At 42.0% G+C, this 25,790-nt stretch overlaps 1 protein-coding gene across 1 annotated transcript in view; it reads left to right on the forward strand.

The window, feature by feature from the left end:
• Positions 1–25,790, forward strand: part of FNDC1 (fibronectin type III domain containing 1) — an 87,443-nt gene that overhangs the window by 37,177 nt on the left and 24,476 nt on the right. The window contains exons 3-14 of the mRNA XM_053382299.1: positions 1,151–1,268; positions 2,618–2,805; positions 3,929–4,036; positions 6,994–7,182; positions 8,028–11,090; positions 12,056–12,174; positions 12,271–12,382; positions 13,049–13,405; positions 18,034–18,099; positions 20,676–20,822; positions 24,298–24,528; positions 25,664–25,772. Of these exons, the coding sequence (XP_053238274.1) occupies positions 1,151–1,268; positions 2,618–2,805; positions 3,929–4,036; positions 6,994–7,182; positions 8,028–11,090; positions 12,056–12,174; positions 12,271–12,382; positions 13,049–13,405; positions 18,034–18,099; positions 20,676–20,822; positions 24,298–24,528; positions 25,664–25,772 (4,807 nt within the window). The remainder of the gene's footprint in view (positions 1–1,150; positions 1,269–2,617; positions 2,806–3,928; positions 4,037–6,993; positions 7,183–8,027; positions 11,091–12,055; positions 12,175–12,270; positions 12,383–13,048; positions 13,406–18,033; positions 18,100–20,675; positions 20,823–24,297; positions 24,529–25,663; positions 25,773–25,790) is intronic.

Below are 25,790 nucleotides of genomic sequence, written 5' to 3' on the forward strand. Positions count from 1 at the left end.
ACTCAAACTGAGACTCAGAAGAGAAGCTGGTTTAATTTCGGTGTAAACAGTGCAGCAAATCCAGCTGTAACTTGTTAGCTCAAGATGGAACAATGGCAAATGAAGTCACCCTGAGCTGAGGTGGGAAGAGCAACTAGTGGGAAATTGAGGTTAGAAGCTCTTGTCCAAGTTCTAACCTCAAGATGGCTGTTCTGCCAGTCCGGCAATGCATGTAGGAATATGTGGAGCAAGGTGAAGGAGCTTGCCTTGAAGGAAGGAAATGACAATCAGCTTAATCTTAAAAAGCAAAACTCATATTGGCTGCAGCATAGCCAATGCAGATGTAATGGAATAATCTTATCTTCATGTGGTACAGTCTTAAACTATCTGATTTAATTTGTCCCCGGGGGAAAGAGATGAAATCCTAGTTACTTAGTGATGAATTGGGAACAGGTGGTGCAAGATAGGAAGCAGAGACTTTGGTTTTAGCTGGTTGACTTGTATAGTGTTGGTGTGTGTTGAGTAGTTCATACTGGCTTCAGCCCATGGCCTTCATCACAGGGAATTGTGCCACATCCATGGGTGGCTATGGAAACTAAAGAAGGCTGGTGTGGAACTATCATTCAATATTTTTAAAGAAGAAACCTGCTAGGATTCACACTTAATTGGATACTGTGCCCTCTACCAGTCTTGCAGCCTGTTCCCAGATGTGTGGAGGCTAGTTGGGTTCACTCAGGAGTCCAATAACATCTGGAGGGCCACAGGCTTCTCCATCCCTGCTTTACTGCATTTTAAGATTGATACGGACATTTCTAATTTAGGGTTGGGGGGGGGGAAACAAATGAATCACAGTATTCTATATTTTTGAGACTATGCCTGCTATAAATTACTGGTATTTAACTCCAGCCATTTGAGCTATTGATCATGGTTTACTAACATGAGTAGCCAGCCTGTAAGTGGCCATAATAGTAAAGAAAGAAGGCCCTGATTGAGGTCGCCCATCTGAGGTTGAGTGGGCTAAGGGGCTAATCAGGATAATTATGTAAGCAGGACCATTAAGCATGGCCCAATATAGAAGCATCATGTAGTTCTGGTGCAATAAGAGGCCAATGCTAATAATGATGATGTCCAGAATTCTCATTACTGACACACTGTTGTGGTTGTATTTCAGAAGAGGATGAGCTGGAGGAGACAAAAGACATCGCTGTTCGTGTAATGTCTTCTCAGTCCGTGCTTGTTACCTGGACAGATCCCATCTATGAGAAACAGAAGAAGCCTGTCTCCTCTAGGTACTAGAGATTATTTTGTTTGCATCTAGATATTCCAGAGGTGTTCCAAGTCCAACCTGTATGAAACTACTGAAAGATGGCATGGTCAGGGGATCACTTCAGGATAAAATAAAGCGAGTGGTTTCATACCTTCTTTTGTACATGAGTAATAAGGCTGTACTAGTGCCAATTCACGGCATGTCTAGCGCATCTTGGTGGGTATTTGACCTCCTCAACCTCAGTGTACTGCCTAGCAGACTGGTGTCCCTTTTTCATTGCAGATAAGGTGTGAAAAGTATTGTTGTGGATGGTCACGCCTTCATTTTCCAGAAGTGGTATTGTTTTTCTTCTATAAGGATTGTTTTTAATTCAGCACATGAAATAGATGAGGACAAGGAAGAGAGAGAGATATATAAAAGGCCTTACAGAAGTTGCCTTACCCAGTGCTGGCTCCATATTGGGGGTTCCTTAGGTATATTTGCCACACTGAGGGCCCTTTTCTTCAGTGCCCATTTATTGAGGAGTGGTTTGCTTGGTAGGGCAGAGCCGCAGCTCTAGGGACAAGGCAGCAGCAATGCCAGGACTAGGCAAGCACCTGTAGAGTCAGTCTGTCACTCCCACTGGTGCACCTGCAACAGCTCTGATCTTGCTACCACCACACCCCTCCCAATAAGTGGCAGTGATGCTGCTGCAGGGAGGCTATTGTTCTGGCTTTGCTCCACTGGGTGAACCACTCTTGCATTTCCATTTGGAAGCGTTTTTTCAAACACGTCATGCTGGAGCATTGAGCAAAGACAGTGAAACTTAATTGGAGCTGCTTGTGCAAGCTCTTACAGAAGCATGAGAACCATTCGGGTTGCTATATTTTAAAAAGTGAAAATCTGGACACAAAAGTTGTTGAGCTTTCTTGGGCAAAGTTTTGAGCTTTTTTTGGTCAAAGTTGCTGAGCTTTTTTGTTTGGCAAAATCACAAAAATGACATTTTTGAGGTATTTTTCAGGAAGATCAACAAAAATGACTCCCGGAATGGGTGTTGCCATACGTCCGGATTTTCCCAGACATTTTCCCATTTTCTGCCCGGACACTGCTTCTGACTGCGGTAGTTTGGGTATGTCTGGGAAATTCCAGACACTATGATTTAGTGTAGAAGATCATGTGACACACGATTAATTTTAATGACACTCCTATGTTTGAGGAAATGTGATCATGGCCTTATTATTGTGACTCAGAATTGCTATGTCCCCCCAAACATTTAACTTGTACTTCTGGTGAGTATAGTCCAATGGACTTGTGATGAGCTGAACAGTTATAGTTGTGCTTTATATCTTGTGACTGTAGTTAACAATGCATTCTTCCATGTTTTATTCTAAGGCAGTACACTGTCCGTTATCGAGAGAAAGGGGAATCAGCGAGGTGGGATTACAAACAAATACCCAACAGAAGGGTGTTGGTAGATAAACTGATTCCAGACACTATGTATGAATTTGCAGTTCGAATCTCGCAGGGAGAAAGGGAAGGCAAGTGGAGTGCCTCAGTTTATCAGAGAACCCCAGAAGCAGGTATGTATTATATTTAAGAATGTGATTTATACGAGTTAATTGCTTGGGGTTGGAGCTGCGACTACTTGGGGCTCCTTTACACAGAATTCTACACCATTCAACATCTCATTTCTTAGTGACTCAGCAATTGATTACCCAACTGAAAAGAATTGTGTTTGAGGGCCATATATGACGTTCCACCATATGGGTACATGCTGCCCAGATGGATTTCATGGGAGGAATTCAATGTGTTCCACCAGCACAAGTCTTTCAGCTTGACTGATGGAACAATCCCCCCTCTTCTCCCATTGTGTACAGTTCTGGGAGTTCTCCTGACACCCCCTGAGCCAATTTGGGGATGGGAATGAGGGAGCGCAGGGGGAGGGAAAGGGGAAAGCCCCATTGTACAACTGGAAGTCATTGCACAGGGCTTCCACTGATGGGACTCGTCAGGTGAATCCTGCCACAATCATTTTGCTCCCCTCTCTTCTACTGTAATATCTAATAGCACATATCTTGTGCTGTGATGTCACACCATTCTTTGTTTCTGTCCCCAACTCACTCTACATCATCGCCCCTTGGAAGTGGTCAGAAAATGTGGAAACTTCATAGCATGGGCAAGTTTTGACAGGCATAATAGAGAATGAGGAGTAGGTAAATGTACTTCTACTATTTTGGGTGTACATTTTACTGTGATGTCTTTTTGGGCCCTAAACTCACATGAACATTTGTGTATGATGGTGTCAGTGCCATATACACAAGTAAGAAAAAGAGGCTGGTTTTGTTTGGGTTCTTTTAGTCCAGTCTTTCCCATCTTTGTTCCCTCCAGTTGTTTTTGACTCCAGCTCCCATCATCCCTGACCATGGAACATCCTGGCTCAGGGATCATGGAGTCCAACAACACCTGGAGGGAACCAGGTTGTGGAAGGCTGCTTTAGTCCATTTCCAAAGTGTTTTGCAGAATCTGGATTTTTAATAAAACAACAATAACAACAACACAGCTGATAAAAATGGGGATGCTTTCAATTTGCTTCAGGTGGTACCTACCTCTTTTCAAATGCGTGGATTCCACCGCCCAACTCCATTGCTTATTTTTACTATTCCTTTTCCCCTTTTCCTTTTTGGTCTGTTGTATATGTCACAGCTCCCACTGGTGCTCCAGAAAACCTGAATGTTTGGCCAATTAAAGGCAAAACAGCAACTGTTGCTGCTACCTGGGATGCTCTTCCAGAGAGTGAAGGAAAAGTGAAAGGTAGGTGGCGACCACATAGAATTTACTGTATGTATAGCAGAACAACTGTAAATCAGCTTGAAATTAATATGAAAGGCAATTAATACATTAACAAACTAACATGAGAGGTTCTAAGCTACAGCTCAGGTAGAGCTGCTGAGCAAAGATGAAGGAAACCACATATTCAGTCCTGAAAATCCAGTGGCTATAATGTACTCAGCTTCTGTTTGTGGCTTGAAAATCCTGCTGCTCTGCTCTAGGTCCAGGGCTGGGGGTTCTGTGGCTCTCCATATCTTCTTGAACTCTGACTCCCATCAACCACAGCCAGAATTGCCAAGGATCAATGTTGATTGGGTTATAGTCCAACAACATCTAGAGGGCTGCTGGTTCTCTAGCCCTGTTCTAGGTGATATGCTCTTATTGCCTGGTGGTCTGCTGGCAGGCTGAAATGTCTTCGGTTGTTTGCAGTGCTGCAAACAGAGGACTTTCAGCTATGGGACATTTTGACCTTGACTCCTGAGTGCTCAGCTACACCACAGATCTAAAATGGCCTGGTAGATTTTCCTTTTCTCCCATGGATTTTAGTTTTGTGAGGGACCAATAAGAGAGAATTCCCGTAACTTTCATTGAGCCACAGTCCCTCAGATTTTCTTTGACTGCTTGATTCTCTTTGCTACCTTTGTTTAAGGCATTTCTAGCCATCAGCATGATCTATGGGCAAGTTCCAAATTCTACACCATAACCCAACATAGAGGGGAAGGTTGTGCAGACAGACCAGCATGGAACCAAGGTGTGGGTCAAGAAGGCTGAACTGGAAGGGACTGGATTATACAGGGTGGTGAAAGCAGCCACAAGAGAGGTCTATTTTTAATTTGCACAGAAACTCTGACTCCTTCTGTTAACACTAGATGAATTTTGTTCATCTATCCAAATATTGCCTATTTTGGAAGAACACGTGCCCCGTGTAGCTATTGCTGGCAAGCCGTGATATTATGTGTCCTATAAACGGCTGGTAGAGTCTATATTTCTCAAAGAAAGTATTATCCACTTGTCTTTATTTTGAATTTTCTGTTGTTTTGAGTTATCACCATAGGCACCACTTTTTATATATACAGAAGCAAATTCTGAATACAGCAGCTCATGCAAAGCAATTGCTCCACTTCTGGTACTGCAGAAAAGGGACTGATGCTTTGGGATCAAGAATTCAGAGTTAAATTCTGCAGAGGAAGCATTTTTACACAGCAAATCAGTTGTGGAGTGGAGGGGCTCATGTGATCTTTCTTTGGGGTGAATGTAGAGTTGGGGGAGGGCATTAATATCTCTTACAAACTGATTGATTCAATTTGAATCTAAAGGGAAATCTGTCAAATATTCACTTTCCAAAATATGGGAACCAAAATACAGTAATCTTTTGAAATTCACACTTCTCTTAATTTTGCAGCTCTGTCCTCCAACAAACCAGCATTTACAAAAATGCATATATTGGGGAGGGTGTATAAAAATTAATACATAGGTGAAACTAACATACAAAAACAAATTCTATTAGAAAAATGGTTTGCTTGCAAAAATGTGTACGTTACTCAAAACTGCATACAGAAATGTGTTTATTATAAGAAATTCACATCAAAATGCTGATGAAATTTCATGAAGATTAAAAACAAACACAAATTGTGGCAGAAACCTGGAGAATTTAAGATCAGAAAAATGAGAAACAGAGAGAACCAAAATGACATAGCCTTCTGGTGTGAAGCCAAACTCCAAAGTGAAGCATTGTGAGCACAAGCTCCAGATGAGTCAAGTGGCAACAGAGAGGAAAAATACTGTCCTAACCTACCTATTGCCTTCCTTCTCCAGTTAGCTGTATCTCTTCTCATTGATTCCTGATCTGAAGCCCTGCTGCTTCCCATGCTGTTGAGGAAGTGCCAATGCCTTGTGTCAGCTGTGCCCCAGTTTCTGAGAGGGATGATGCTGGCATGAGGAGGAGCCAGCAACTATGGTGTGGGCTGCTCTCACGTTGACTGTAGTTTGTTGCCTTACCTTGGCAGTGCAGAAAGGAGTACATCTTCATTGCTATGGGCACTGGGTTGTATCCAGTGAAGTCATCTCATCTGCACATTGACTTCTGCTTGCAAAACAGAACTTCTCTTCCCTGTCCCCTCCCTCCCTCCCTCCCTCCTGAAAATCTGCTCCAGAGGGTTGGTGGAACCCCTACAACAGATTTGGGAGAGAAGAGGAAAGAGAAGTTCTGTTTTGCAAGCAGAAGTACTTGTGTGAATGGGACGACTTCGTTGGATACAACTCATAATTTTAAAAGGTAATAGTAATATCTAAATGCAACTCTAAAAATGACATGGAGCTGTTCTTGGTTATTTTTACATTCAGGGCTGGTTGAGGTGTAAGGCTCTAAGATATCAAATGATTGACACTTCAAGCAATAGCTGGAAGAGTTAAGAGTGCACATCTGGCTTTAACCTTCCTATGCTTGATGGCATATGATGTTGAACCAGGGAAAGGTGGGCATGGTTCACTGAAAATGTCATGGCAGACCAACCTCAGAGGTCTGGCAAGCCTATTTAAGCCCATGGGCCATAGGTCCATCAGCATTAATATATAGCCATGGACTATGTGCCTTTTATCAACTCTTATTTTTTTAATAAACAGCTGATTCACTGTGTTATTTGCAAAATCTTATGATGTCCAAGGTAGGGGTGGTAATATAAATGATAAATAGTGAGTGAGGGAGTTGGGTATTTAGTTTAATATATTTGGACATTTGCAACTAAAAAGGCTGACGGAATGTTTGCTCAACTTACTATGTATATAATGTCTTTGATGCCCCAGCTGTTGACTTGACGTGCATTGCCAGTGTATTAATTTTAGTAATGCACGTTCTAATTCATCCTACCCATACAGTCTGTCCGCTGGAAACAGGATTGTTTTCAGTTTCCTCCTTCCAACCGTCTGCCAAATCATTTCAGAATACATTCTCTCATACGCCCCCGCTCTCAAGCCCTTCGGAGCAAAGTCCATTTCCTACCCGGGAGATACGACATCCGCCCTAGTGGAAGATCTGCAGCCTGGGGAGCGCTATATTTTCAAAATTCGTGCCGCAAACAGGAGGGGCCAAGGGCCTCAGTCTAAAGCCTTCAGTGTTGCCATGCCAGCAAGTAAGTATGATGTTGTCACAGTTCAACCAGCCAGTTTCCTCTTTGCTATTTTGCCTTATGTTCCATTAAAAGCCATTGGATCGCTCTGGAGTGGTGACTTTGGAGTGGGTGGGCCATGTAAACATTCTACAAGTTGGCTAAAGTATATTAGATTTCAGTGTAGAAATGGACATTCTCATCAGAATTCTACAGTTGCCTTTAGAGTGCAATCTGTGTTGATGGCTGGTTAGGATGCTGAATAGTCACCTCTACATTGGCCTCCATTGGCAGAGAGGGCTGTTGCCAAATTGGAAGGTGGGGTGGCTCTACCCATGGGGGCCCTAGCTTTGGCCAGCTAGGTAGGAAGCTACCACTACTGTTTCTTCTACTGTATCTAAAGCCCTGCAGATTCTGTGAGGGGATGAGAACCTCACTGCTTCCTGGTTTGAATTGTTCTGTTTGTCTCTGCGATGGATAGATTTGATCTGCAGTGGCATTTAATTTTTTGACATTTCACAACTGATTCCTGCAAGAAGCAAAACAAATGAAAAAGCTTACAAGTCTTAGGCCCTCACATTTCATACTAAAATTTTGTCTTAAAATGCAACCTCATAACATTTCAAATTGTCCATTTTTTACTATTTGTGAATATTCATTACTGTGTTTCTTCCATGGCTATGTGAACGAGAACCGTAGATTTAGGACAAGGGCTTTGAATCACCATAATTTAAAACATGGTTTGGGATTGCTGCCAGAATGTTTCATTAGGCAAGCTATTTTCATTTTCTTTTAATAACAGTTGGTTACTTTTATAGATTTCTATGTTTAATCTCCTTCCCTCCCCCTGCCCCTCTCTTCTGTTGTAGCCAATATAGGTGAATCAAATATTGATCAACAAACAAATATTGAAGCGGATTTGGAACCGAAAGCATCTAAGAATTCTGCACCTTCTTCCTCTGTTCACACCTCTTCTGCCTCATCACCGTCCTCTTCCTCTAAGCAAACTTTGGGTCATTCATCTACTTTTCTTGGTGGCAGAGATTCAAAAAGTTCTGCTTCTGACTTAAAGAACAAACTCCTAGCTGGGAGCAGAGTCCCTACCAAGTCTCAGGTGTCTTCTAGAAAGGGAGCAGAGCTAGAAACTGATTCTCTCTCCAGAGAAGACACTGCTGACCACAGTCCCTCCAAAGAAGCTGCAACAGTGCAGCCACAAAATCAGGATGTTAAGAGCAGTGTGAAGTCACACTCCCCAATTAAACCTCCACACTCTGTCATTTCCTCAGGTAAAACACCTCATAGGTCACGCACACCTGTAAGAACAGGGCAGGCAAGCACTGATAAGCATCGGTCATCACCACCCTCCCTCTCACCACACCCTTCGTTATCTTCCATCCCTAACTATCCCAAAATTGAAACAAAAAATCTAAGACAGAGCAGCTCTAAACTACCTTCTTCCCATGAAGCCACGCTGGATAATCTGCCAGTTGATAATGAAAGTAATGATCAAGTTGACAGTTCAGAGGAAAAACCTAAACTTCCAGAAGTTAAGCATTCAGTTTCACATTCAAATCAGCAGGCATCTGGATCTCGGAAGGTAGTTCAGAATCACCCCTCAAAACCATTCCTTCCTTCTGTATCATCTGCAGCCTCAAATTCTCAAAGTCATTCACACCATCCCTCTTATAAACTAGTTCCCCCTGATACCAGTGATGCTTTTGACGCTGATAAAAGCAAAGAAACCGAAAAAAGAGAGCAAAGACCAGGTTCTAGGCTCTCTTCTCCTCAGGGCAGTTCATCTGCATCTGTGCAAACGAGGCCTCTCCTGCACTCTAACCGCCATGTGCCACGAGATCCGAGAGTTTCTGCGGTTGCTGCTGCTGCTACTCATACTTTACCTCACTCACATAGCTCATCTGCTAAACGTAAGGCTGAGGGAAAAGAAGGTTCTGATGCTAATACTGGTGAAAATGATGGAGAAGATGAAGAGAACAGAAGAAGGCCATCTTCTAGATTCAGTTCTAGGTCCTCTTCAAGTTTGTCTGCATCTGAACGCTTTAATTTGTTCAAATATAGATCAGCCCTTACTGCCAACAGATTTGCCAACAAAGGCAGTAATATATATGGCACGAGGACTCCACCCCCAAAAGGCCCCTCTACTACACAGTCCTCAAAGGTTCAACCTCAGTCCAGTTTACGTTTGGCATCAGGCAGTAATCACAGGTCCAGTTCCAATAAAGACAAAGAACTGGAGGATGAAGATGAAAGTCCTCTGCCTTCAACTCTTCCTAATGCTTATTCACCATCCTTTTCTAAACAATCTTCTTCAGTGGACTATACCAAAAGGAGGAGTTCTCTGGCTGAACCTAAGAATCATCACAGAGTTATACAAGAAAACTATAGCAAAGAACGAGAAGCTACAGATATAGATTCTTCACTTAAAGTTCAACACTCTGATGCTGTGTCTTCAGTGTCTAGCCAATCCCCTTCATTAAGCAGAACAAACCATCATTCCGGTGTTTCTTCTCAGTTAACAAATGGCCATAGTTCAAGGTCCAGAGGCTCATCTGCATCTTCTGATTCTTTATTAAGGACATCTATGGAAAAGTCAGTTCCTTTACAGCCTCCTGCGTCTAAATATCAACCTGACCATCTCGAGAGCAAAGATACACCTCCTAAGTCGAAGCAAGCCTCACCTTTGTCTAAAAAACCATTGATGGGAAGGTCTCATGCTTTATCCCGTAAAACTCTTCATCCAGAAACCAGCTATTCCTCAAAAGCATCAACAGATCAGTCGCAACATTCAAGAAGCCACCTTACAAGATCATCCCACCAGAGTAATGAAAAACTAGAAGACAGAGATGATGACAGTTTGGAGGAAAACTATTATAAAGAGGCAAGTGATAAAGAGGAACAGAAGGGTTCTTATTCAATACCTGCCAAAGAAGTCTCTCCATCTAGGAGAATATCTCAGGGAAGAACCAGCTCTCTTTCAAAGCATTCTGAGTCTCAGACCAGTAAATCTGGGCAAAGATCTTCAACTCAGCGAGAGTCTTTAACCTCCTCCAGAGGTTTAGGTCTGTCACCAGGAAGACATGCTGGGTCAAAGATTATTGCATCTAGTGAAGATACATCTGATGCCTATAAATTGCCAGCATCTCCCCATCAATCCAAATCTGTTCAGCCAGCATCTACCTCTAACAGAGACCTAGACAAAGACCATCACTACAGCAGAGAAACTTCTTTATTTTCAAAATCATCCTCAACTTCTCTGAGACAAACTCATCCTTCAGTGCCCCGTTATCCATCTGGCTCCAGAGTCCCTACTAGGACAGGATCTCAGACAGACAAAAAATATGGACTCCTGCAGCCAGCCCCAACAAAAGTCGAACTTTCTCCCAAAATGTCATCCTCTAAAACACATCAGTTGATAAACAGGGATGATGATTATGAGGATTATGACCAGTCAGAAATGGAGGAAAATCCAACATCTCCAGCAGCAAAGTGGCCATCTTCTTCGGTTTCTGGGGGCAGTCAAAGCCTAAATAACAATGTTGCTGGTGATAAAAGTAAATCACCAAGCCCTGCATTGCCCCCCAAAGCAAAATTTGCTGAAGAGGAAGTGTACAAACAAGATGAAGAGGAGGAACAGGAACAGCCCACTTCTAAAACATCGAACACTGCATTGAGTAGATCTACTGCTTTAACTTCTAGGACTTCCCAGTCTTCTAACAAACTGAATACATTGCCTAAAGTGAACTTGGCTTCACCACGTTCCTCTGGTTCTACTTCTGGATCTTCTCAGCTTCATCCCAGTCACTCTGCTTCTCCAACACATTCTTCATCCTCAGTGTCCTCCAATCAACGAACACAAAACTCAAGGTTATCCAACCCTTCTCAACGACAGCAGCTTAGGCTTCCTAACAGGCAAGGTAATGCATTGGTGATGCTTGTATTAATGCTTGTTAACTGGGTGTTCCTCCCATCCTAATCCTTTTATGGAGAAAATGTGTTATTATAAGATGCTCCCAAACATTGTGCTTTGAGATCTCATCAGTGGAAATAGTTTTGTTCTGAAACTGTCTATCAGTTCACCTACTTTGCTAAGGGGCTCTTTAATTCCTTGCCTCATTTTGGCCCATCCCCAAATCTCATTGCTCCCAGCTGGCCATTTCTCTCAGAATGTCTCCCTAGTGTGTCCTAATTCACTATTTCTGCAGAAGATTATTCAATTCAAACCTAATATTAGGTAGACCTGATCACTAGTGGGTGAGTATTCAGAGACTTTCATAGTTTTATTCAGGGTATCTCCTGATAGGTCAACTGAATTTTATTCCTTAAGTTGATTTATTATTAGTCACACAAATCCTGTATATCTAGCTAGTATGTAGAATTTTGATGAAAAACAGGAAAAAAAACATCCGTAGGTGAAATCTACTATGACATAAGAATATCCCATGCCTAAATATAATGTGTAAAGAAGCCCATAGTAAAATCGTAGTGGTCCCTAATGTCAGACCATAAAAATCACAAATCTGTACCAGTGTGTTGGACATATATCCAGTTTATTCCCACTGAATATAATTGGGCTTGTATAGTTTAATCAGTGTATGTATGCTAACTGTTAGAATCACTGCAAGTTGCTTTTTAAATCTGCATCCCAATGGAATACCTGCATTATTTCATAAATGAATATATTGTACAAGTATGTATATAAAATACATTCATATGTTAACATATGTTTTATTAAACAGCTTTGGGGTTTTATAGTTTTATAGCATACCAATTTTATTAAATAAATATATATTGTGTTATTATAAATATTTGGAACTATAATTTTACTGAATGGACAGACAAAGTAATGGATAATGCATGCTTTGTGTTGTATATATTTCAGGAAATGGTGGCAGGCCCAATCTAACCACAAAACCAGATCAAAATAATAAAGTAGTTCCTGGTACTAATGGAAAGCGAAATGGACAGAAAATAATAAATGGTCCACAAGGAATAAAGTGGGTAGGGTGACCTTATTTGAAAATACAAAATACTTTTAAGATTTAACGTTATATTATTGCATGTTGGAGAGCCTTTCAATCTACACGTTGCTTTTAGATTGTAGATCTTGACCGAGGGCTGGTGCTGAATGTTGAAGGAAGGTACCTCCAAGATTCCCAGGGGAAACCTCTCAGAGTGAAATTAGGAGGAGATGGCCGGACTATTGTTGGTAAGCAGCAATATGAACACGGGGTGGAATGTGGGTTATTCAGAGTATGGGTACTTGTAACACAGGAGAGGAGACCTGTGGCTCTGCAGGTGTCACTGGACTTCAAACCCCCTCATTATCCATGACCATTGACTATGCTGGCCAGGACAGCTGGGAGTTCAACAACATTGGAAAGGCTGCATCTTCCCCATCCCTGTTCTACTGAGTTACGTGATACTTTTTCAATCTGATGAGCTGAAGAGAGCCCACTGGCATAGCAATCTATACAATACAAAGCTATGGAAAAGATGGGAAATTGTGTGTGTGTGTTTGGTATTCTCTAGATACTAATGCAGCATGCCTATGAATATCATTTGCTGGGAACTGCAGGTGAGGAGAGTGCTGCTGCATTCAGGTCGTGCTTGTGGGCTTCCCATGAGAATATGGTTTGCCCATGTGAGAACAAGATGTTGGACTAAATGGGCCTTTGGCCTGATTCAGCGTGTCTCTTCTTAAGTTACAGGGCAGCCCCTATATCTTGCTAGCTTTATTGCAACAGAAGTATGTACCTATTCTTCCTAACAATCCCTCTGCCTCTGCCCCAGTAGTCCCTCAAAGGCCACGAAGCAAAACTTCATGGTATTAACTGTATCTGAGGTAAATTTTTGCCTTCTTTTGTTCTTTTAGATTCCAAAGGAGCTCCTGTAGTAAGCCCAGATGGTTTGCCGTTGTTTGGGCATGGGAGATTTAGCAAACCTGTAGCAAATGCACAAGATAAACCAATCATCAGCCTTGGAGGGAAGCCCCTGATAGGCCTTGAAATGGTTAAAAAAACAACCACTCCTTCCACCACCACAACCACCGTGAGGACAACTACTGCCACTACTACTACCACTCCTGAACCAACCACTCCTGAACCAACGACTACTGAGCCACCAACTGAGAAACCACAGCCTACCTGCCCACCTGGGACTTACGCAGAGTATGATGAAGAGGGGAATATTGTGTTAGGATTTGACGGTCTGCCTGAATGCAATTCTGAAGGTACTGACTTTTATGCTAGTTTATGTGTATATATATGTGGTATTTCTATTTAAATAGTTCTAGCAGCAGTGCAGACAGGTAAGATTTGGGTGACAGGTACCTTATAGGAACACTGGCCATGGATGAAGCAACAAACCAAGATGTGCCCCCTCCCATTTCCTCCCGTTTTCTGTTGTGATGAATCATCATGCTGCTTGAGTTAGCAGAGATGGAAGAATATTGCATACCATCCTTTAAAACCAGGAGGAGAAGCACATCCTGGTCTTTAGTTGTGTAAAACTAAATCTCATCCCTAATGAGTATTGGGTGGGTATGCCAAAATAGCACACAAACCTGCCGGCTGCTTTGTTGTTAAGACATTAGGGCCGTGGTTCCCAACGTGGGGCACACGCTCCACAGGGGGGCAATTTGAGAATGAGTTTTTAACAGTGAATGGCCTTTGAGGCTTCCTCCACGTGAACAGGAGTTCACTTTTTGAAGAATAAGACTTATACGTCATGGGCATCAGGATTTTAGAGGTGCATAGGTGGGGCATGGCCAAGAAAAAAGGTTGGGAACCACTGCATTAGGGTAAGGCCTTGACCTAAATGATGCGTTTATCATATAGAACAGGGAAGGGGAGCCTATGGTTGTAAGATGTTTTTTGGACTACAGCTCCCATTATCCCTGACCAATGCTGGTTGAAGCTAATGGTTGTTGGAGTCCAACAGCATCTGGAGGGCCATGGATTCCCCAAGCCTGATATTGAGGTCAGCATCCTCTGCTTCATATTGTATCCCTGCCACTACCATCATGGAGCCCACCATTTACAATGTGGTCATCTACCATTGAGTGCATGTCACTACTTGCCAGATGTTAAGAAGTTGGGTGAATCCCATTTCTTGTCAAAGGGGAGAAGTGTGGTAAGATTTGGCAAGTCTGTACAGATGACTGATTTACCAAGTGGTCACTTGATCATTTCTAGTGTTGCTAATCTAGTTTTGACTGTTTTTGTACTATGCACTGAAATTTTATTTTTGCAAGTCACTTTGAGACTTCAAGGGAAATGACCAATGAATCAAATCAACGATTGTAAAGATGCACTATGGTAGGTTAACCATTCCATAAATATCAAGGCAGTCAGGACATTGAATGTGTATTATCTTGTCACCATCCGTATTATATATCCATTCGAATTTCAATGCCTTCACCCTGGAACACCACATCATGAAATGGCTTCCTGCATTTAGCTGGATAATAAAATACTCTTAAGGAATTACTTATAAAAATGGCCACTAAATGGATTTAGTATCAAGGAACAAGAGCGGGATTAGCATGGAGCACAAAGAAGAGGCTAGAAGGAAAGAACCGAGCAGCTGACCATGAACCCGAAAGAGGAAGCAGAATCTCAGCAAGAAAAACAAGAAGGAAATGACTCCCCTCTCTCCAAATTTGTACTAGGTGAGTAATCTCTGTTTGAGGGTGTTTTAAAAATAAATAAATCTGAATGAAATTACTATGGTTCATTAGCACTATTGGCCGGGCTCTCTGGAGGAGAGATGAGGGAGCCAGCTGTGAACCACCTAGTCTGGTGAGAAGATCCAGCCCCCGCTGAGGCAGGCTGTTTTTGCCTCTTGATGTGCAGGAAATATATTTTTTAAATTTCTATCCCACCTTTCATCCCAGATGAATCCAGGCACTTTGTTTTGTTCTTTTGCCTGTTAGGGGCTATCTGCACTATACATTTAAAGCAGTATCATACCACTTTAAACAGTAATGGCTCCCCCCTCAAAGAATCATGGGAACTGTAGTTTCTTAAGGATGCTGAGAGTTGCTAGGACATTCCATATTCCACTCAGAGGGAACTAAATAACAGCCAACTGTCCCTCACCAAGGAATACCTTAGTATTTCAAATATAATGCTTCGCGTGAACCCTTGTACACATAATAAACCTTTATTATCACTACACCACCTGTGTGCAGTGAAATTAAATGAGTCCTCCCACCCCCATACACTCAGTCTTGTTCGTGCTCTGTGTGCTTGTTGGAAGTCAATTGCACAATTGCATACATTGTATCTGAACCAAACCAAGTTATAGTAAATACCTTTGTGGTTTTCTCTGCACATTGCAATATTATTATAAAATTGAATTGTTGATTTTGTCTTATTTTAGTTTGTTGGAATTGGATTTTTTCAAGTGTTACATATTCTGATGTATATTGGTGTGTGTTGAGAGCTGCTTTTGGCATAGTTCACTGTGGAAATGTGGCATATAAATAAACTAAAACCGAAACTGAAATCAGTAGCTGCCACCGCTGCCTTTGTAGCTGGAGTCAGTCAGAGCCCCATTTTCTCAGGCGAGGTGGGAATGAGCAAGACAGAAAACAGGGACCAGGTCATACAGGACTCGCAGCTAAATGTTATCCAAGTCTATGTCATTATTTTTTCTCTCTTGTTTGCATCCCTGATCTCAAGCCCCATGGGAGCTCAGAGGCATATATGGAGCTCCAACATCAGTGAGGGGCTTTCCACATATATTGCATTGTTAGAGCCTGCTCTGTGGAACACAATTTGTGCAAGTGCACATATGTGATCAGAGCTGCTCCTCAAACCAAAATTAATGAATAAGCATGCACAGACTTCTTGCTTTGGATATGTACGTGCTTAGGGTGATATTTGCCTAAGTAATATTTTGGAATTTGATTTCTCTCTCTGTGTGTATTCTTTTCAGCTACCACTTCTCCAGCTGGCCTGGCCCTAGCATTGCTAACCACACAATATCATTTATGGAGTAAAGCAAATCTATTGAGGGACTGATGCTCTGCAAGATAAACAGCTGTCCCTGTTGAGAAGTCCAAGATTTCAAGGGCTCTTCTTCCTGTAATTCAGATGGAAGTATGGAAAAACAGAATGCTGCCTGAGCTATTTTTGCTTCTTACACACTGAAACACCTGAGCAGTGTAGCAAGGCACCTGGAGTGTTATGAACATTTCCATGAAGGATAAATGTACGAGCTCTGCTGAACTTCGGCTGGCTGGTTGACAAAAGCAATAATGGAGAGAGCATTGCAAAAAAGACCACTACTCAAGAACCACATCTGAAGATGGATGCAGTCTTACATTATGTATATTGCTACCAAATGCAGTAAAAATTAGCCTGCTAAGAATGTTCCAGAATGTTCTCTCAAGATGGAAAAACAAAGCAGTATACTCAATAGAATACACTGTCATTTCTCAGGAATCCGATATATTGACATGTTTCCAAACAGGCTAAGAAAATGTGGTGTGAAAAATGCTGCTGTGGGTTCTACTAACCCTTTGGTCCAATTTCCTGCTCAGGATTTATAAAGATGACTTTACCAGATATGATTCTATTTTATAGTCAGAGAATACACGAGGAGCCCAAGCTTATGTGGCACTGAAACTCCAGACGGCTCAACTTCTTTGAGGAACTTTAGTCAACAAAGCCATTAAAAGCCACTTTTATAACTGCTGCTATCACATTACTGGAAAATATAGGCCTATAAACTTGAAGAACAGTAATAAGCATGAAAGTATTAAAGGACCAGTCTTTTCATATTTCCTGCATATCCGAGTTTCAGTAATTTGCTGGCTGTGTTAATTTTTATTTTTTCTTTTAAAGATGCTTGGTAAAGCTAGTGTTTCTCTCAATTAGCTTTGTTCAGTGCATTCAGAATTCACTGGATTGATGCCCAATAGACTTTCTGTAAGCTTGTTGTGTGGGGGGGGGGGTAAGTGAGTGGATGGATGTACCGTCAGGGGACAAGCTTCAAGTGAAAATGATGTGGTTAATATGCTCGTAAGCAGAAATGCTGGCAACACTTTTGTAGAAGAATGAACCATTTTTCTGTTACTCCCTGCTCCCCAGGGTTTGCTTTGACATGGAAACAACAGTTACATTAATTAAACTGCTTTTGAAATATATAAAATGTAAGGGCAGAACCAGGAAATAAAATACTGGTTATGCTTCAAAAACAATGCTATTGCTCAGATATCGTTTACATCTGCTTGTTTGCTACTGAAAATTGAACTTGATCAGCCAGGCATTAACCATTTGCTTTACCATGAATCAGATTAATATTAACATTTTTTAAGCAGTGGATTAGAGTCTGTTTTATGAAGAGTTGCCATAAATAGGCTTTTTAAAAAAGTGAAATATTTGGGAATCTGGTTGACATCAAAAACTATTAACTTGTTTACGGATAACTATAAAATGTATTATGATAGCACTGGATAGAAAAATATATGGCAAATATTACTAGGCTGTTATAGTCATAGGTTTAAATCTAATTGTTTGCACAGTTGCGCTTCTTACAGAATAGTATCTGTAATTAATGTTTTAAAGGAAGGCATACATTTAACAATAATCTATATGTAAAAGCCCCAGTGCCCAACATTCTGTCACTTTCTAACATAACCAAGGGACAGAATATACTAGAATAGAACTATGCAGATAGGAGCAAGCTTGCTCATGAGCATAGCACCTTTACTAGCTCCCATACAAGTGATGATCTGTCATCCATTTGTATAGGAAAAATAAAGCTTTGCACTGGGTGCACTGTTGTTAGGAAACCTCTAGGGCAAAGGGGGACCTGCTTCTTCATTCCGATGTCTTCTTCTTTCCATAGATACATTCTCAGGGCTTGATGCAGATGTGGCGGGAACTACAGAGTCATATGTGATATATGATGGAGGTAAAAGTCCTTTTCTGAAGTGCTTTGAATCCCTTTCCTTTCTGCACTGTGATCTGATAGCATAGAGCCAACACTCAGGTCTAAATACATCTGAACAAGAAAATGTAGCTTGCTGTTCTGTTTTTAGTACTCTCAGGCTCTCAGAACAACAACCACCTATTATTATTATTTATTATTATTATTATACCACCGGCCTTCATCAGTAGATCTCACAACATAAAAATAAAAGATAAAAAACACAAAATATGTAATAAAAAAGAATAAAAACAAACCAATAATTCCCACTCCCACAACACATTTTAAAGTGTATTGGATAGATGTCAATCAGCCAAAGGCCTGGTTGAAGAGAGGAATGTTTTGCCCAGCGCCTAAAGGTGTATAATGAAGACACCAGCCAAACCTCCCTGGGGAAAGCATCCAACAAATGGGGAGCCACTTCAGAAAAGGCCTGTTTTCATGTTGCCACCCTCCAGACCTCTCGTGGAGGAGGCACATGATGAAGGTCCTCAGAAGATGATCTCAGGGTCCAGGTAGGTTCATATGGAGAAAGGTGGTCCTAGAGGTACTGGGGTCCTGAGCCATTTAAGGTTTTATAGGTCAAAACCAGCACTTTGAATTGGTCTCAGAAACTAATTGGCAGCCAGTGCAATTGGGTCAGGATTGGAGGAATATGTTCAAATTGTCTTGCCTCGGTGAGCACCATCAGAAGTGAAGGTGGCAGGTCCACTTGTGTAATGAGGAGCTTTTATTTAAAAACAAACAAACCTGAAATTGATTTCATGTTGAAACAAGGATCTGCTCTGATGTAGAAAGGACTGGGCTTATTCCAACAGCCAAAGGAATGCATGACTGAGGGTTACTGAAATCTATCTCCATCCATGGCTTCACTCTTCTGTAACCTTGTGTACAAGTGCTTTTCTTTCGACCCAGCTCACTTCATATATTAGAGCTTGGCCAAAGAGGAAAGGGAGGCAGGGAGACAGACTGCAAGAAAGTAAGTCTTAGGCTTGGGGGTAGCAGGTGGGTAGTTTAATTAGCTAGCTGATTCATTGAATTTCTGAATTGTTACCCACAACAGACAGTCCTGAAGCGATTTACAAGAATTGCTGTCAACATTTGACCTACATCTTCTTTCTGCATAAGTGGGAAAGATCCAGGGTTTTTTTTAAATTAAAAAACCTGATCTTCTGATTTGTCTGTTTCTCAGTTTAGCCTTATTTACCAAATCCTAGTTCTTTCAGAGTTTTTGTAGTAGGTATTCAGTTAAATATTGCCAAATAGAGGGCATGCATCACCCAAAGGAAGTGTGAAAAAGACACACATTTGCATAAAGTGTGCATATCCTAACATTTAGAAGTACTATAATATGAATAAAAGTACAGTACAGTGGCCAAGACTATGGCCACGTGTACTTGCTCAGTGTGTTGTCCACATGCTAAATGTGGATGGGCAACTTCAAGACTCCTTTTCTCCCTTTGACTGGGCAGGTCTCATGCAGAGGATGTCTTCAAATAGAGGACTGCCCTCCATAAAGTAGGGCACATGGTCACCCTGTTTCAGAATAGTATCCTTGGGCATGCCCCAATTTTATTTATTTCATTGCAACATATGTACACTGCCTTCCTCCCCACAAACAACATTTGAAGTAACTAACAAGTGCTTAAGACAAGCCATTCAAACAAGCTCAAAGGAAAAAGTGGATTAAGAGATGCAAAACAAAGCAGCTGGAAAGTAATGTTGCCAATAAAGCAAGTCACCACAAATTAAAACAGTCCCAGCTGCCCAGCTGCCAAACCTAAGCAGACACAACTTGGGCAGAACGAGAAAGGAAATGCCAAAAGCCCAGGTACACAGGACAGCCTTTGTTTGGCATCTAAAGGAAAATAGAGAGGGGACCAGGGTAGGGAGGCAGCAGAAATTTGATTCAGTTTACATTTGCGGAACCAGTCACAGTGCCATCCTCCCATCGCCGATAACTAGATAACTAGACTCAGGCAAACACTGCGCTGCAGAAGCCATGCACGGCTAACCTTTTATGTGTTACTATCTGGCTTGGCATGGCAGTGGGCAGTAGCTGGCTGGCCAGCAAGGAATTCCCTCACAACCTGGGTCCTGATTGGCCCGTTTGAACCTGGCTTACTGTGCAGGAAGTCACACCCCCATAACTGTGCTGGCACGGGGGCAGTGGAGGGAAATCTCCACCAGCCAGTGACCATGTGCCTTCCAGCTTCTGGGAAGGACGTGGGGAGCGAGGGTCTGCAATTGACACCCACCAGGAAAGCGGTGAGCGCCTGTTACAGGAGAACTTACCTGATTTGCACTTTCAGAAACAATATGCGAACTGAAACACAGCTAGCCTTCACAGTTGGCTCTTCTCCAAATTTTGCAGTGCAGTTCTCCAGCCAAGTGTGCGTAAAAGTCCACATATTAGTGTAGAAAAGATTAACATGCATTATATTAGGGGAAATGCTTTGCAAAAATGATCCCATAATACAAACATGTATGTTGGGAAAAATTCACTGAGGAATTTTCATAAGGATGTTCCTTTGATGCTCCTCATCCTCTTTCTTATTTAGATTATGAGCTTTTTGAAACCACTTTGGCGCCCACAACCACCACAACCACTGCCGCGACCACCACCACAGAAGCATTGCCCGAGTTCAGTGTGGTGGGCTCGGATCCTCTGTTAGAATATGACGCTGCTGGAAAGAGGCGTTTCACTGGTAAGCAATCAGTACGATTCAAAGAATCACGTGTTATCATTTTACTACTGTATCCTGTATGTTGTCACTAAGCAATGTGTTTTAGGAGGGAAGTGGCTATGAGCTATTTATTGCTTAGGATCTAGTGGCTAAATTATGGAAGCAGTCCCCCTTCTCAAAAGATAAACAAACCCTCAGTTAAAGAACCATTGAGGGGGAAAAGACACATTATGTTCACAAGCAGACTGACACATGGTAAAAGATTTTGAGGACGATTAACCTTTCTTTATAAGGGTGTTGTTCTCACCCCTTGATCATTTGGTCAGTATGCCAAATTCTAACACTACTTGGAAGAGAAATCAGCTGAAGAAATGCTGTCTTTAAGAAGAAGGAAACACGTAATGCAGAAGAATGGTCCAAATAGGGACACTTAAGTTAGAAATAGTGAGTGTGTGCATGTTCCCACATTCTGATAGGGAAATATTTTCCTAAAATCCAATAATCACGCCAGATGCAAATGCAGAAACTATTGACTTATAGGAAAAGAGATGGTCTATGCAGAAAGAAACGGGACGCGGGTGGCGCTGTGGGTAAAAGCCTCAGCGCCTAGGGCTTGCCGATCGAAAGGTCGGCGGTTCGAATCCCCGCAGCGGGGTGCGCTCCCGCTGCTCGGTCCCAGCGCCTGCCAACCTAGCAGTTCAAAAGCACCCCCGAGGGCAAGTAGATAAATAGGGACCACTTACTAGCGGGAAGGTAAACGGTGTTCCGTGTGCGGCTCTGGCTCGCCAGAGCAGCGATGTCACGCTGGCTACGTGACCCGGAAGTGTCTCCGGACAGCGCTGGCTCCCGGCCTCTAGAGTGAGATGGGCGCACAACCCTAGAGTTTGTCAAGACTGACCCGTACGGGCAGGGGTACCTTTACCTTTACCTTATGCAGAAAGAAAGGTATGAATGATTCTCAGTCCTACATTTGCACTTCACCAGGCAAGTCATTTTCCCTCTTTTGAAACTGATTCAGCTTCATCTGGACTTAAATAGGTTTTATTGCTACACTTCTGCTCCAAAGTCAACCTTCCTGGAAGGGAGAAGCTAGAAAGTAATGAACTGAGTTTCATTAGATTTTCTTAACAGAAAGCAAACCATACTTATAAGAGAGAGAGAGAACAAACATAAAGTCAGAGATATTAAGATATTAAGAGACTCTGCGTCTTGGTGTAATTGCAAACATCTGATCCCCTGTTGTTTGAAATGATGTGTATTTGTTTCATTAAAGTTTGCTACATAATGTGGAATAAAGCACTCCTTTGAATTTCTAGTTTAGGCCTACAAGGAAAACCCTTTTTTAAGGTGGGGGAGGAGAGAGAAATCTTAAGATTTTGCAACAGTGGTCAGGACAAATCTTATCTCTGGGTTAAAAGTCCCATTGTACAAAAAGAAAAGTAGCTGAAGAAACAAAGAAGGAAGTAAACATTGGGGTGACAATAAAATTTCCCAACAGGGGTAACAGTTACAGATTCCTCAGAGTTCTCAATTGTGAGAAGGCATTGCTTTATTTTTATTTCATAAAATTTGTATATCGCTTGATTGTAAAAACAAAAAGAAGCATTTTACACAAATCTCAATGTGCTTTTTTATGGGCAGGTGCTTGCAAAGTATGCACTTTGTCTCCTTTCCTCCTCACCCACTTCGGAAATAGCCAATGGAGGCCTCTGTGTCCTTGAAGGCCCAACTGGGCATTCTGCTTTGGGCTATCAATCTGTTTCTATTGTAAATTTTGGCAATTCACAACTGAATTGAGCAGCAGCGAGGCTTGCTTCTAGTGTGCTGTTCACAGAAATGGAAATGTTCACAGAAATGTTATGGATAGGCTTTGAAGTGTTGCTCCTCCGCAAACTGACGACAGACATTCTGCAGCCCCTGATTCTTTCCAACAGTGGTGATTGATGAGGGCTCTGCAGGGACAATGATGTAAATGTCCACCCCAGAGTCCTTAGATGTCACTTGGCAGAGTTAGTGACCTAATTAGTATTTATATATATATATATATAGAGAGAGAGAGAGAGAGTGTGTGTGTGTGTGTGTGTGTGTGTGTGTGTGTGTGTCATAAAATGGTTTTATACCAATCAAGACTTTGACTAGCTGTTCAGCTAATCTCTTTTGAGCAGTTGACTGGCCTCCCTCTCCTCTCCTGGACAGGGTTTCTCAGTCATTTGGGAATAGAGAGCCCTTGGAGTGTCTAAAGATAAATACATGACACATTCTGGAAAATAGCTCCCTGGAGGGCATGAAATCTAACAAGATAAACTAAGAACATTGCTCTTATATAAACATTTCAAGGCATTTAAGGGGAGAAAGAGGAAAAAATTACCCATCTAGCAAAATCTGTAAACTGTCGCTGAATAAACATTTCTAGTGACTACAGTAAAACATCTTTCAACTTGAAGATGACCTTTGAGGGAATAAATGTGCCTATTAATTCCTGAGCAACGTTGGAGTGAGCATCATGTTGTTATAAAATAGAAATACAATTTATAGATTGTACGCCAAATGTTCATTCACACGTGTGTGGCGTTGTGTTTTTTTTTTGGGGGGGGGAGACATTTATAGGCTTTGAGGGGGGCCAATATGGTTCTCCTCCATACCAATTTGTATTCCTTTTCTCTCTCTTTTTCTTTCTTTTTAGTGTGGCTAATTTTGCCACACTAAGTTTGCTACCACTGTTTCCCCTGACTACTGCATTTTCAGTGCCATTTTATGTCCTCCTTTCCTTGAAATGATCCCAACCAATCAGTAAGTGCAGCGGTGTTACTGAATGCAGACGAAGCTGAGGCAGAGCGAAGTCAGTGCACCCTACAGAGGTCACTTGGCTGATCCAAATGACACAGGAACAGGTTGCTTATCCTCTAAGTTAGCAGGCCACTTTAGAAGGTGCAGAGTCTCAGCCCTACTACTATTCCCCAAAGAGGGCTTATGGCATGACCACGCTCATTTCATACAGCCTCTTGCTTCTAGGTTGGCAACTGCCGGGGGAGCAAATAGAGTCCCTAAAGCGGCCAGAATTATCCCAGGGGCCACCAGTTGCTGATCCTTCATAGAAAGCATTAGTGCAACATCCCGCATTGCTGCTGAGCATCAGAAACAAACCCTAATACGCACCAGTTCCTTGTTGCTCTCCATCTATTGCCATCAGAATGTGGCTTAGTCACAATGAATATTTGCCATGCTGGTGGTTTCCTCAGCACTAGGCTGGAGCTTTCCAGATGGCATCACTCTGTATCCTTGAAAATTTTAGCAAATGGTAGGAAAATACACAAATTCTAAATCCAGGAAATGAATGTCTAATTTACACTGTTTAAAAAACAAATGTATACTTTATCTAGTTTGCAGTTTCAATACACTGGAAAAAATTCTTTTGAACGTCAGGAATTCTTTTTTAATAATCCATGTGTCTGTACAGACTTTTGGAGTGAATATTCTCTTTCTCTGTCTCTTCCAGCTCCTTATGTGACTTATCTAAACAAAGACCCAGCAGCTCCTTGCTCTTTGACAGAGGCACTAGAACACTTCCAAGTGGAGAGCCTGGCCGAGCTCATACCCAGTGACCTAAAAGGCATAGAGATGCGTCCTCAGAATGCCCCTCACAATATCACCATAGTAGCGGTGGAAGGCTGCCATTCCTTTGTGATTGTCGACTGGGCTAAGCCTACTCAGGGGGATCTGGTCACAGGTACAGTTATTCCATTTCTTGGCCATTAATATTGGACTGGGAACTGATGGTTGTTTTGTCTTGCACTGCCCACCCAGAGCAAAGTCATTTTGCCCAGTGTAAAAGGCAGTAGTGGTAGATGAGGCAACTCTGAGCACCAGTTCTGGATTCTGATCAGGTGCAAGTTACAGGGAGCTCAACACAGTGTGGGTTTGAAGCAGTATTTGGAATTAAACATGTTTCTAGCTGTTAACTACAGTTAACAGTTGAATGAAACAGCAACAGATGCTCTGTTTCAGTTTCCGATTTGTCTAGTGGCTGCAAAAAGAAATTGCAGACTACAAAACCTTTCCATAACACCAACGTTATATTATTTGGTGTTTTAAAACTTGCTAAGATATTAATGACCACATGCCAATGTCTCTGAAAATAGATTGATCTAGTTTAAGATTAGGTTAGTGGGTTGGTGATTTCCAGCTTTGTGAAAGCTCAAGAAAAGACTACCAGGTGCATTGGCTCAAAGCCAGCCGAAGAGAAAATAACATATCGCAAATGCAATGTGGAATGTAAACAACTAATCCCAATGAAGTGAATAAAGAGCGTATTGTAAGCTGTGAAGGTTGCTGCTGGACATGGACAGGTGGAGCACCTACAAGGTAATTCTGATAACCTGTGTGAAGGTGTGTCTGTTTGGGAGTTGCCAGCAGGCTTAGCTTTCTGCTTCAGTGCAGAAGTAGAAGAAGTGTCAAAGAGTATACTGTTGAAAGAAGTTAGGATGGGGTGTGAATTTTCCTGTGCTGACATCACTCCTCTCCTACAAAGAGTTGAAAGAAAGAAAGAAAGAAAGAAAGAGAAAGAAACTGCCAGAAGTTAAAGGAGAGGCTAAAAAACGCCCTCTCCTTTCTTTTCACACCTTTTTCACCTCCCTGCCCCAATTCTGTAACTGAAAGTTCTTTTCAAATAAAATTTTGGCTGAGTGATATTTTTCAAATAGTTGAAAAAAGAAGGAAAGTCTTGATGGGCCTTTCTTGGCTTCAGAGGAACTGTCTCCCCTAACAGGATCTTTTTGCCCCTTCGGGATGGAGACAAAGGGCAGGTAGGGGAGTAAATAAGTGTTCAAATGGATGATGGACATATTCTCCCCTTTCCTTGGCAGGATATTTAGTTTACAGTGCATCTTACGACGACTTCATCAGGAACAAGTGGTCAACTAAGACTGCAGGAAGCACTAATTTGCCCATTGAAAACCTGAAGCCGAATACAAGGTACTGATATGTTTTCGG

Source organism: Podarcis raffonei, chromosome 3 (assembly GCF_027172205.1).
Source record: "Podarcis raffonei isolate rPodRaf1 chromosome 3, rPodRaf1.pri, whole genome shotgun sequence".
NCBI lineage: Eukaryota > Metazoa > Chordata > Lepidosauria > Squamata > Lacertidae > Podarcis > Podarcis raffonei.